The 13,109-nt window shown below is 38.5% G+C and overlaps 1 protein-coding gene across 10 annotated transcripts in view; it reads left to right on the forward strand.

Annotated features, from left to right (window-relative positions):
* Window positions 1-13,109, forward strand: part of GPHN (gephyrin) — a 546,412-nt gene that overhangs the window by 313,238 nt on the left and 220,065 nt on the right. For 6 of the 10 annotated variants that reach the window (XM_069596846.1, XM_069596847.1, XM_069596840.1 and 3 more), the window contains one exon: window positions 1,478-1,750. In XM_069596846.1, the coding sequence (XP_069452947.1) occupies window positions 1,478-1,750 (273 nt within the window). Of the gene's footprint in view, window positions 1-1,477; window positions 1,751-3,133; window positions 3,242-13,109 lie in introns of all 10 variants that reach the window. The other 4 variants (XM_069596839.1, XM_069596838.1, XM_069596843.1 and 1 more) reach the window with 1 other exon arrangement.

Below are 13,109 nucleotides of genomic sequence, written 5' to 3' on the forward strand. Positions count from 1 at the left end.
AAGATGAAATCAGCCAAGGAAAGGAATATATATGGCAGAGTCTAAGTGAGGTAACAGTCAGGGAACTTGTGGTCATTCTCTTTAATGGAGTCATAGATAGCATCACCTCCTGTTAACATAAGACCATTGTTGTTGCTGTTTAGTCATTAAGTCATGTCCGACTCTTTGTGACCCCATGGACTGTAGCCCACCAGGTTCCTCTATCCCTGGAATTTCCCAGGCAAGAATATTGGAATGGGTTGTCATTTCCCCCTCCAGGAGATCTTTCTGACCCAAGGAATGAACCTGTTTCTCCTGCATTGCAGGCGGATTCTTTACTGCTGAGCCGCTGGGGAAGCCCAATATAAGACAACACACATAGAACATTGCTAACTATGCATACTCTCCTTTACCTATGCTAACTCTCCTTTACCTTTGGCGTTCAGAGTTTTTGTTGGAACTTTATCACTTATTGCCCATGTGGTTGACCTTTAGTCAGCCATTCTCAGTTCTTTCCAGAGGTAAAACTGATACCGTGTTTCCCAAAGCCCTCATAATAAACCATGTTGTTAGACTGTTCAGTGGCTAAAACCCCCAAGCAGAAACACTTTTATCAGGCATGATATAATAAGGAACTAGAGATCACCTCCCAAAAGCGAGAATAAAGGCCAGACCTCTCTTTGATTAAATTCCTTACTATACAATTTTTTTTCCAGGAGGGTAAAAGGTTAGTTACCTTCCAGATATTCCAGTAACTGATATTTCTTTACATATTAGATTTGAAGGTAAGTTGCTTCACATGTGAAAGAGAAAGACTTCTGCCCAAATATACTCTCCAGATATATCTGGCCTTACTTTCTGATTTTAAAGTTCTCACCTGTTTTCTTTTGGTGATAATAGGTGATAATGGACATATTTTGGGCATTAGCTGCCTATTCTCCTTACTTATTAGCACCCTACAATAAATGCTGTACTTTCCTTCACCTCCTTCCCAAAAAAAAAAAAAAAAAGAGAGAGAGAGACTGTTTTGACTTTTATGCTGCACAAAGTTATATCTACTTTTACATATTGCACAATTTTGTCTATCTGTACTTTACAATTGTAATCAGAACCTAAGTTCTCTGAATAAAATAGTTCAGTATTCAGTTGGTTTGTTAGTTCTAGTATCCTTCTTTTACCAGAAAGGTAAAAACTGTTACCTGCTCTCTCATAATGTATCTTTAAATCCCAAAGTTGTGTAGAAGTTTTACTTAAAAAAAAAAAATTGCTGTGTGTTTGTATAGTGGAATTCTTCAGCTTATGGAGAATACTGTAATATATACCAGCTTACTTCATATTTCACATTGCAAAGACAATACATTAAATATGATTCATTCTTAAGATAGATGGAGAGAAAATCACAAGTAAATCCAAAATCACAAATAAATTTGATTGCTCCCATTTTACATGCCTATAAAAATACTTTATCTTCATTTTTTTTCCTTCCTCTTGCGTACAGGAATGCTTTCAGTTCATACTACCAGCCCTACCTCATGCCATTGACCTTTTACGTGATGCCATTGTAAAAGTAAAGGAAGTTCATGATGAACTTGAAGATTTACCTTCCCCGCCACCACCTCTTTCCCCTCCTCCCACAACTAGCCCCCATAAACAGACAGAAGACAAAGGGGTTCAATGTGAGGAAGAGGAAGAAGAGAAGAAAGATAGTGGTGTTGCTTCAACAGAAGACAGTTCTTCATCACATATAACTGCAGCAGCCATTGCAGCCAAGGTAAGCCTGCTGAGAGAGACCCAGAGATCTGAAGGGCCCGTAGGTGAATGTGTTGGCTTCATCTCTCTTTCCATCCCATTCTTCCATAAGTTAAATACAATTGTGTGGCATCCTTTAAAAAGAACTGGAATATTCATGACACTCTACAGCTGTATTCCCTCCATTATGTTGAGTTCTTGAAACATTTAAGTTTTGTTTTGAGTTCTGAGGCATTAAAGATTCTGCTGTTACCTATTGAAGCAATAGCTCCCATGATAAACAATGTGACATTTAAGAACTCTGTGAAGATGTCAGTTTTGTGATCATATTAAATATATAATGTTTATGTATTCAGAACATCAAACATTCACAAATTCTTAAAGGAGCATCAAAAGAGGGTAAGAGACCTAAGATGGTTCAAGAAATTAGTTGAGAAAGGTTAATATATTTTTTTTTAAAGACAAGATTTTTCATCAATTAACTACCACTTATTTAACTGTTGGACACAATTTACACCAGTCATATGGAGAAGAAATGGATGTAAGGTATTTGTATTTTTAATTTAATAAAGCAATAAATATTATTAAAGCAGTATCAAAATATTGCAAGTTCTCTTCAAGCAATTCTGGGAGTAAATACTACCATACAGTACCATACAGTATTTAGTACAGTAAATAGTACCATACATTACTTCTGTAAATTTCATCATCATGTCAGAGTCACAGAACATGATTTACATTGTTAACCATATGTCGTATAACCGACCTTGTATACTTTAAATTCTTCAGACAGTAGCATATCCCTTCTGGAAGTAATGCTTGTTCATTGATCGAGAATGTAAAGATTGGTAATCTAATCGTTTATGAAGTAATTCCTAAAGTTTTATGGCTCGTTCCAAAATTTCAGCTATGAGCTTAGCATGAGAGGACTTTTTGAGAACATTTATATTGAAAAGAATCATAGAGATCCTTTTGAAGTGTCCATTCAGACAACCAGTAGATGGTTCCTTCACTGAAAACTGGATCATTCCATCTCCCGATCCATTCAGTGATCCATTAAATCCTTACTTAGGGTAGTAAGTATTTAAGTTATGTGTGAGGTTTGTTTTATTTCATTTTGTTTTGTTTTTATGGAACTGATTGATGAAATAGGTACATTATTAAATCATCATATGTTTTCTTTCTTTTACTCTTAATTAAAAGAGTTAAAAGTACCATCAGTTTCAACCTTAAAAAAAGCGTATACCATCTGAATTCTAAGCTGATTTTGTCATTATACATTTGCAAATTTTGGGCATTTCAGTGTTCCATTTGTTTTCAACTTTTTTCCTTTCCAGTCATTTTGCTTGTATAGTTTCATGTTTTCCTGTCATTGTATTCATCGTTGTTATGTGTTGTGCATTAGAAGCATCCATTCTACACCAGTCCTGCTGTTATCATGGCACACGGTGAGCAGCCCATCCCTGGTCTCATCAGTTATTCCCATGATGCAACAGGCAGTGCAGAGGAACCGGTAAGACAAGAGGCTTTTGCATTAATGATTTTGCAAGCATACAGCCTACCTCCTGTCCTTAGAGGTAGGCTGTAACTTATTACAGAAGATGTGTTTTATTCTGAAGGACCTTCACTACTGCTTTTTTGTTGAAAATAAAAGTGCCACTGAGTATCTTCCATCAAGGAATTTAATAGTTTCTCCTATACCTGAAGTACTCTACCATCATTAAGATTTTATAGTATGTGGCAATGAACTTTCATCACATGATTTCCAAGAAATTCATGACTCAGAAGTCTTTTTATTTAGTAATTTCATCACACACTTTAAAATATATTGCCTGCCTTAATTAAGATAATCCTGTAAGATCACATTAAGTTTTAAAAATCTAAACAGATTGATCAAAATAATATTTAATTTATATCAATCTTGCTTTTTTCTTATGGTTTTGCATCTTTCTTTTCTATAACTGTGTTTGCATTACAACCATTTAGAGAGTTGAGGCTTTGTACAAAGGCTGATATTACTCATCTTCAGATAGAAACTTTTAAGGATATGTATTACTTCTTTCCAGCTTTCCTGGTGGCTCAGACAGTAAAGATTCCACCTTTAATGCAAGAGATCTCTGGGTCGGAAAGGTCCCCTGGAGAAGGGAATGGCTACCCACTCCACTATTCTTGCCTGAAGAATTCCATAGACAGAGGGACCTGGAGGGCTACAGTCCATGGGGTCACAAAGAGTCAGACTAATACGTTCACTTTTTTTTCATCACTTCTTTCAGTCATTGGCTGTGAATGGTACTTTGTGAAAAGTGTCAGGCTAGAAAAGATTAAACTGGTAAGTATAACCGAATAAGCAGTGACAATTTAGACCATGGCTTCCAAAAAAAAACACTCAGTCCCTGATATGAACATAAAGTAAGAAAAGTAATAAAGTATAATTTTGTTTATAATCCTTAGAAGAAAAATACCCAGCATTTCAGTGGAATGCAAGGAGGAAAAGTAGTATTGGTTATCTTTCGGTGGATAAGCTACCAAATGGTGACTTTAACCATCTATTGAACAAGCCACACCTGGTTAGAAACAAGCTTAGCCAAGTCAGAGGCCAAGTAGAAAAAGGAAATATTGGTTAATAAAATGATTAAGAATTTCAGTCAACAGCTGAATTCTCCAGCTATAGCTTTACTATAAATTATAAACATTCCAAAATATACCAAACTGTCTTTTGTGTTCTCATATTATAAAGCAACCATAGCAACTATAATAATAATCCTGATTTTCAAACTGAAATATTTGGAAGTTTTCTATTCATAACCAAGCTTTCAAGTTGTCATATTCTGCGTGTTATGTTATTACATGAAAAATATTTGAATAACCAAAAAGATTTGAATAACTCTTCAATAGTTAGTTCCTAGTGACCTGAATACTTGCCATTGCCAAACCAACAGGTTGCTTTTTCAGGAAACGAAGACGCTTGAGGAATGCCCCTGAAGCTTGTAGTGGTTAGGTGTTAGTTGCCTCTCCAGCAGCCATTTGCAGTTCCCTCTTCCTAACACTTTACCGCATTCCCCAGTCATGTGATTTGGATGAGACTGACTAACCCTCCAGCATATGTATTTCACATAGCCACAGGTTTAATTCAAGAAACACATAATTCAGGTCAATAAGAAAATCTATTAGGTTTTATTGGCACTGCTAGGAACATAGACTCTCTGTTTTCTATTGAATATGAATGAGGACATATATAACTGTAAAAGAATTGCTATCTTGAACCATCAAAGTAATGCCTCCCAATAAATAAATAAATAAAGAAGCAATCCTAAGAAATGGAAGAGAAAGTGAGATCCTGAGTCCTGGTCACATTGTTTGACCATTTACTCAAGCCCTTATTGACTTCTCAGTTACCTGAGCCAATAGAGTACTTTAAAAATGTTAGAGATAGAGATGGGTCAACTGTGGTGTGCAACCAAAAAGCATGTTAGCATATCTCAATATGTAGTGTCTAACCAAAGAGCTACCGACGGTATTTTTCAATTAGAACAAATAATTTCACAATTTGTATGGAAATACAAAAAACCTCGAATAGCCAAAGCAATCTTGAGAAAGAAGAATGGAACTGGAGGAATCAACCTGCCTGACTTCAGGCTCTACTACAAAGCCACAGTCATCAAGACAGTATGGTACTGGCACAAAGACAGAAATATAGATCAATGGAACAAAATAGAAAGCCCAGAGATAAATCCACACACCTATGGACACCTTATCTTTGACAAAGGAGGCAAGAATATACAGTGGATTAAAGACGAACAATCTCTTTAACAAGTGGTGCTGGGAAACTGGTCAACCACTTGTAAAAGAATGAAACTAGATCACTTTCTAACAGCATACACAAAAATAAACTCAAAATGGATTAAACATCTAAACGTAAGACCAGAAACTATAAAACTCCTAGAGGAGAACATAGGCAAAACACTCTCCAACATAAATCACAGCAGGATCCTCTATGACCCACCTCCCAGAATACAGCAAATAGAAGCAAAAATAAACAAATGGGACCTAATGAAACTTAAAAGCTTATGCACAACAAAGGAAACTATAAGCAAGGTGAAAAGACAGCCTTCAGAATGGGAGAAAATAATAGCAAATGAAGCAACTGACAAACAACTAATCTCAAAAATATACAAGCAACTCCTGCAGCTCAATTCCAGAAAAATAAACGACCCAATCAAAAAATGCGCCAAAGAACTAAATAGACATTTCTCCAAAGAAGACATACAGATGGCTAACAAACACATGAAAAGATACTCAACATCACTCGTTATCAGAGAAATGCAAATCAAAACCACAATGAGGTACTATTTCACGCCAGTCAGAATGACTGCAATCCAAAAGTGTACAAGCAATAAATGCTGGAGAGGGTGTGGAGAAAAGGGGACCCTCTTACACTGTTGGTGGGAATGCAAACTAGTACAGCCACTATGGAGAACAGTGTGGACATTCCTTAAAAAACTGGAAATACAACTGCCTTATGACCCAGCAATCCCACTGCTGGGCATACACACCAAGGAAATGAGAATTGAAAGAGACACGTGTACCCCAATGTTCATTGCAGCACTGTTTATAATAGCCAGGACATGGAAGCAACCTAGATGTCCATCAGCGGATGAACAGATAAGAAAGCTGTGGTACATATACACAGTGGAGTATTACTCAGCCATTAAAAAGAATACATTTGAGTCAGTTCTAATAAGGTGGATGAAACGGAGCTGATTATACAGAGTGAAGTAAGCCAGAAAGAAAAACACCAATACAGTATACTAACGCATATATATGGAATTTAGAAAGATGGTAATGATAACCCTGTATGCGAGACAGCAAAAGAGACACAGATGTATAGAACAGTATTTTGGACTCTGTGGGAGAGGGAGAGGGTGGGATGATATGGGAGAATGGCATTGAAACATGTATAATATCATATATGAAAGGAATCTCCAGTCCAGGTTCGATGCATGATACTGGATGCTTGGGGCTGGTGCACTGGGATGACCCAGAGGGATGGTACGGGGAGGGAGGAGGGAGGGGGTTTCAGGATGGGAAACACGTGTATACCTGTGGCGGATTCATGTTGATGTATGGCAAAACCAATACAATATTGTAAAGTAATTAGCCTCCAATTAAAATAAATAAATTTATATTTTTTTAAAAAAGAAGTGAAAAATTTTCCATGTAATAACTGAAAAATATAAAATAGGAATCCCTGAAGTTTCATATTTGAGTAAGAAACCTCACTCAAGGGAATAGAGAGTAGGAGAGTGTGTCACACAGGAGGTATCTTGTCCCATCACTTCATGGCAAATAGATGGGGAAGAAGTGGAAACAGTGACATATTTTCTTGAACTCCAGAATCACTGCAGATGGTGTCTGTGGCCATGCAGTTAAAAGATTCTGGTTTCCTTGGAAGGAAAGCCATGACAAACCTAGACAGTATATTTTTAATAAAAAGCAGAGACATCACTTTGCTCACAAAGGTCTATATAGTCGAAGTTACGGTTTTTCCAGTAGTCATGTATGGATGTGAGAGTTGGACCATAAAGAAGGCTAAGCACTGAAGAATTGATGCTTTTGAACGATGGTGCTGAAGAAGACTTTTGGAATCCCTTGAACTACTTGGATATCAAACCAGTCAATCTTAAAGGGAATCAACCCTGAATATTTGTTGGAAGAACTGATGCTGAAGATGAAGCGCCGATACTTTGGCTACCTGATGCAAAGAGTCGCCTCGTTGGAAAAGACCCTGATGCTGGGCAAGATTGAGGGCAGGAGGAGAAGGGGACGACAGAGGATGGCGTCATCAACACCTTGGACATAAGTTTGAACAAACTCTGGGAGATAGTGAAGGACAGGGAAGCTTGGTGTGCTGCAATCCACAGGGTCACAAAGAGTCAGACATGACTCAGTGAGTGAACAACAACACCACACAGGAGGGAACAGGGATAAATAAATCTTGCCCCTCTGATTACTAAATAAGGGTAAAGGTCATTTCAAGGAGACTGGATCCAAATGTGAAAAAAATTACAGCTATACTTTGTATGCTTGCAATATGCTTCCACAACTCCAAACGTAGTGAGAGGCATTTAAGACAAAGAGGCAAGTGAGCCATGGAAAAACATAATAAGAAATCTTATCCCACTGACAGAAACTAAATCTTCTGGAGAAGTCCCACTTAATAATGGTGGTCCCAAGATGCATTGATTACAAGAAAATCTGCTGCCTGCTATGAAAAGAAAGAGTTGCTGATTTCCCATTGGGAAATAATGGGCTTCCCTGGTGGCTCAGACGATAAAAAATCTGCTTGCAACATGGGAAAACTAGGTTTCTATCCCTGGGTTGGGAAGATCCCCTGGAGGAGGGTATGGCAACCTACTCCAGTAGTCTTGCCTGGAGAATCTCCATAGACAGAGGTGCCTGGTGGGCTACAGTCCATGGGGTCACAAAGAGTCAGACACAACTGAGTGACTAAGCATAGCACACAGCATAGAGAAAACTATGTTCGATTGATAGGACCAATCAGGGAGAGTCTACTTCCCAGAGCATGTATTTGTAACTTAAGAGAGAAAATGCTGAGTTAGCCACCTACCAATATTATTGATTTCAGTTCAGTTCAGTCGCTCAGTCATGTCCGACTCTTTGCAACCCCATGAATCGCAGCACGCCAGGCCTCCCTGCCCATCACCAACTCCCGGAGTTCACTCACACTCACGTCCATCGAGTCAGTGATGCCATCCAGCCATCTCATCCTCGGCCGTCCCCTTCTCCTCCTGCCCCCAATCCCTCCTAGCATCAGAGTCTTTTCCAATGAGTCAGCTCTTCGCATGGGGTGGCCAAAGTACTGGAGTTTCAGCTTCAGCATCATTCCCTCCAAGGAAATCCCAGGGCTGATTTCCTTCAGAATGGACTGGTTGGATCTCCTTGCAGTCCAAGGGACTCTCAAGAGTCTTCTCCAGCACCACAGTTCAAAAGCATCAATTCTTCAGTGCTCAGCTTTCTTCACAGTCCAACTCTCACATCCATACATGACCACAGGAAAAACCACGGCCTTGACTAGACGGACCTTAGTCGGCAAAGTAATGTCTCTGCTTTTGAATATGCCGTCTAGGTTGGTCATAACTTTCCTTCCAAGGAGTAAGCGACTTTTAATTTCATGGCTGCAGTCACCATCTGCAGTGATTTTGGAGCCCAAAAAAATAAAGTCTGACACTGTTTGCACTGTTTCCCCATCTATTTCCCATGAAGTGATGGGACCAGATGCCATGATCTTAGTTTTCTGAATGTTGAGCTTTAAGCCAACTTTTTTGCTCTCCTCTTTCACTTTCATCAAGAAACTTTTTAGTTCCTCTTCACTTTCTGCCATAAGGATGGTGTCATCTGCATATCTGAGGTTATTGATATTTCTCCTGACAATCTTGATTCCACCTTGTGCTTCTTCCAGCCCAGTGTTTCTCATGATGTACTCTGCATAGAAGTTAAATAAGTAGGGTGACAATATACAGCCTTGACATACTCCTTTTCCTATTTGGAACCAGTCTGTTGTTCCATGTCCAGTTCGAACTGTTGCTTCCTGACCTGCATATAGGTTTCTCAAGAGGCAGGTCAGGTGGCCTGGTATTCCCATCTCTTTCAGAATTTTCCACAGTTTATTGTGATCCATACAGTCAAAGGCTTTGGCATAGTCAATAAAGCAGAAATAGATGTTTTTCTGGAACTCTCTTGCTTTTTCCATGATCCAGCGGATGTTGGCAATTTGATCTCTGGTTCCTCTGCCTTTTCTAAAACTAGCTTGAACATCTGGAAGTTCACGGTTCACATAGTGCTGAAGCCTGGCTTAGAGAATTTTGAGCATTACTTTACTAGCGTGTGAGATGAGTGCAATTGTGCGGTAGTTTGAGCATTCTTTTGCATTGCCTTTCTTTGGGATTGGAATGAAAACTGACCTTTCCTCAGCCACTGCTGAGCTCTCCAAATTTGCTGGCATATTGAGTGCAGCACTTTCACAGCATCATCTTTCAGGATTTGAAATAGCTCCACTGGAATGCCATCACCTCCACTAGCTTTGTTCGTAGTGATGCTTTCTAAGGCCCACTTGACTTCACATTCCAGGATGTCTGGCTCTAGGTGAGTGATCACACCATTGTGATTATCTTGGTTATGAAGATCTTTTTTGTATAGTTCTTCTGTGTATTCTTGCCACCTCTTCTTAATATCTTCTGCTTCTGTTAGGTCCATACCATATCTGTCCTTTATCGAGCCCATCTTCCATTTAGGTGTTTTATTAACCACCACCACCACCCTTCTCCCACAAATAACCCGGAAAATAATTAGAGGCAAATAAAGCAGAGAATCTGAGGAAATTGGAACCCTCATGCACTTTTTTTACTGGAGGGAGTATAAAATGGTGCCACCACAGTGAAAAACACCTTTGTGGTCCTAAAAGTTAAACATGTGATGCGGCAGTTCTAGCACTCTTTCTATACCCGAAAGAATTGAAAGCAAGCACTCCTGTTGATAGCAGCTGTATTCATAATGGCCAAAAAATGGAAATAGCCCAAATATTTATTAGCAAATAAATGAATAAACAAAATATTATATACATATAATAGAAATATTATTCAACCATAGAAGAAATGAAGTTCTGATACATGCTGCAGCATGGATGAAACTTGAAAACATTATGCTGAATTTAATAAGCTGAAATAAAAGGGAACGTATTATATAAGTTCACTTACTTGAGGTACTCAGATTAGTCAAATTCATAGAGACAGAAAATAAGATAGATGAAAACAGGGAGTGGGGAGTTACTGTTTAAAACTTAGGAAATTTTCTTTTGGGATGATGGAAGTGGTGGATAGTGGTGATGTTTGTATTACATTGTGTGTTTGTTTAATGCCATTTCGTTGTACACTGATTAAAGTGGTAAATTTTGTTGTATATATTTCACCACAATAAAAAATTTTATTTATTATTAATAATTGATGTCCCCTAATTCTTATTTTAAAATTATCCATATTTCTAATGATTATCCACTAATTAATTAATATCAACCCAAAGTTTAAGTTACTTAAAGATCGTGGAAATTATATTCAAGCTGACATGTAATTTAGGAGTAATTTAAGCTTGTTCAGTCAGTAAACCTCTATGTGTTTAGAGAAAGCAGCCCACGCAAAACAAAATATATACTTATATTTAACATATAAAAAATTTCAAGACAGTCTTTAAATTATAATTATTTAAGCTTATCACATTTGCCAAAGATTTACCCTAATTATATGAACTTGGATTTTTAAAATCCTTACAAATTACTTTCTATTGATTTTTTTAAGTCTAGCATATTTGAAGTATTAAAAATTCAGTTTCTTTATTTTGGAAATACTATGGATAATTCCCCTTCATGGATCACAGCCTTGTCATGGTGAAGGAGCTTGCGTAATTTAGTGAAGCCATGAGCCATGCTGTGCAGGGCCACCCAAGACAGACGGGTCATAGTGAACAGTTATGACAAAATGTGGTCCCCTGAAGGAGGGAAATGGCAACCCACTCCAGTATTCTGGCCACGAGAACTCCATGAACTGTATGAAAAGGCAAAAAGATGTGACACGAGAAGGTGAGCCCCCTAGGTTGAAAGGTGTCCAATATGCTACTGAGGAAGAGTGGAGGGCAACTACTCATAGCTCCAGAAAGAATGAAGCAGCTGGGCCAAAGCAGAAATAACTCTCAGTTGTGGATGTGTCTGGTGGTGAAAGTAAAATCTGATGCCATAAAGAACAACACTGCATAGGAACCTGGAATGTAAGTTCCGTTAAGGTAAATTGGACGTGACAGTACATTGTACTTCCCTAGTGAAAAAGGGTCACTTGGAGAAAAACTTTTTACATTACTCTCATTTTTTTTATAACTTAGATTTGTAAAATATCTAAAAGACTGAAGAGTACAGATAATTCAAAATGGTCCACAAGGGAAGTCGCTCAGTCGTGTCCATCTCTTAGCGACCCCATGGACTGCAGCCTACCAGGCTCCTCTGTCCATGGGATTTTCCAGGCAAGAATACTGGAGTGGGGTGCCATTGCCTTATCCGACAACACAAGACACCTAATAATATTTTTGCCCACTTCAGAGTCTTTCACAATTTTTGCTGGCATATGAAAGGAATTCAGTAATGCATGGATGTTTAAAAATTGAATTAAAATTTCTGTTCAAGATGTCCATGGGCTTAGTGTGCTTTTTTATACTTATTTGTTTCTATTCATATGGATGCCACATAGTGGGATTTTTTAGAAGATTATGTGATCTTTAGTAATAAATGTTTGAGTTTCTCAAAATTTAAATTGAAAAAACCAAAAACTTTTATATTCCTACTATAGATGTCAATTTTCCACAGTTTATTGTGATCCATACAGTCAAAGGCTTTGGCATAGTCAATAAAGCAGAAATAGATGTTTTTCTGGAACTCTCTTGCTTTTTCCATGATCCAGCGGATGTTGGCAATTTGATCTTTGGTTCCTCTGCCTTTTCTAAAACCAGCTTGAACATCAGGAAGTTCACTGTTCACATATTGTGGAAGCCTGGCTTGGAGAATTTTGAGCATTACTTTACTAGCGTGTGAGAGGAGTGCAATTGTGCGGTAGTTTGAGCATTCTTTGGCATTGCCTTTCTTTGGGATTGGAATGAAAACTGACCTTTTCCAATCCTGTGGCCACTGCTGAGTTTTCCAAATTTGCTGGCATATATGCAGCACTTTCACAGCATCATCTTTCAGGATTTGAAATAGCTCCACTGGAATGCCATCACCTCCACTAGCTTTGTTCGTAGTGGTGCTTTCTAAGGCCCACTTGACTTCATATTCCAGGATGTCTGGCTCTAGATGAGTGATCACACCATCATGATTATCCGGGTCGTGAAGGTCTTTTTTGTACTTTTGAACTATAGTGTTGGAGAAGACTCTTGAGAGTCCCTTGGACTGCAAGGAGATCCAACCAGTCCATTCTGAAAGAGATCAGCCCTGGGATTTCTTTGGAAAGAATGATGCTAAAGCTGAAACTCCAGTACTTTGGCCACCTCATGCGAAGAGTTGACTCATTGGAAAAGACTCTGATGCTGGGAGGGGTTGGGGGCAGGAGAAGGGGATGACAGAGGATGAGATGGTTGGATGGCATCACTGACTCGATGGACGTGAGTGTGAGTGAACTCCAGGAGTTGGTGATAGACAGGGCGGCCTGGCATGCTGCAATTCCTGGCATCACAAAGAGTCAGATACAACTGAGTGACTGAACTGAACTGAACTGAACTGAACTGATAGATGTCAATATAGGGATTGATTTATTAGGATGCCAATTGTT

The sequence above is a fragment of the Ovis canadensis genome, chromosome 7 (assembly GCF_042477335.2).
Source record: "Ovis canadensis isolate MfBH-ARS-UI-01 breed Bighorn chromosome 7, ARS-UI_OviCan_v2, whole genome shotgun sequence".
Classification (NCBI taxonomy): Eukaryota; Metazoa; Chordata; class Mammalia; order Artiodactyla; family Bovidae; genus Ovis; species Ovis canadensis.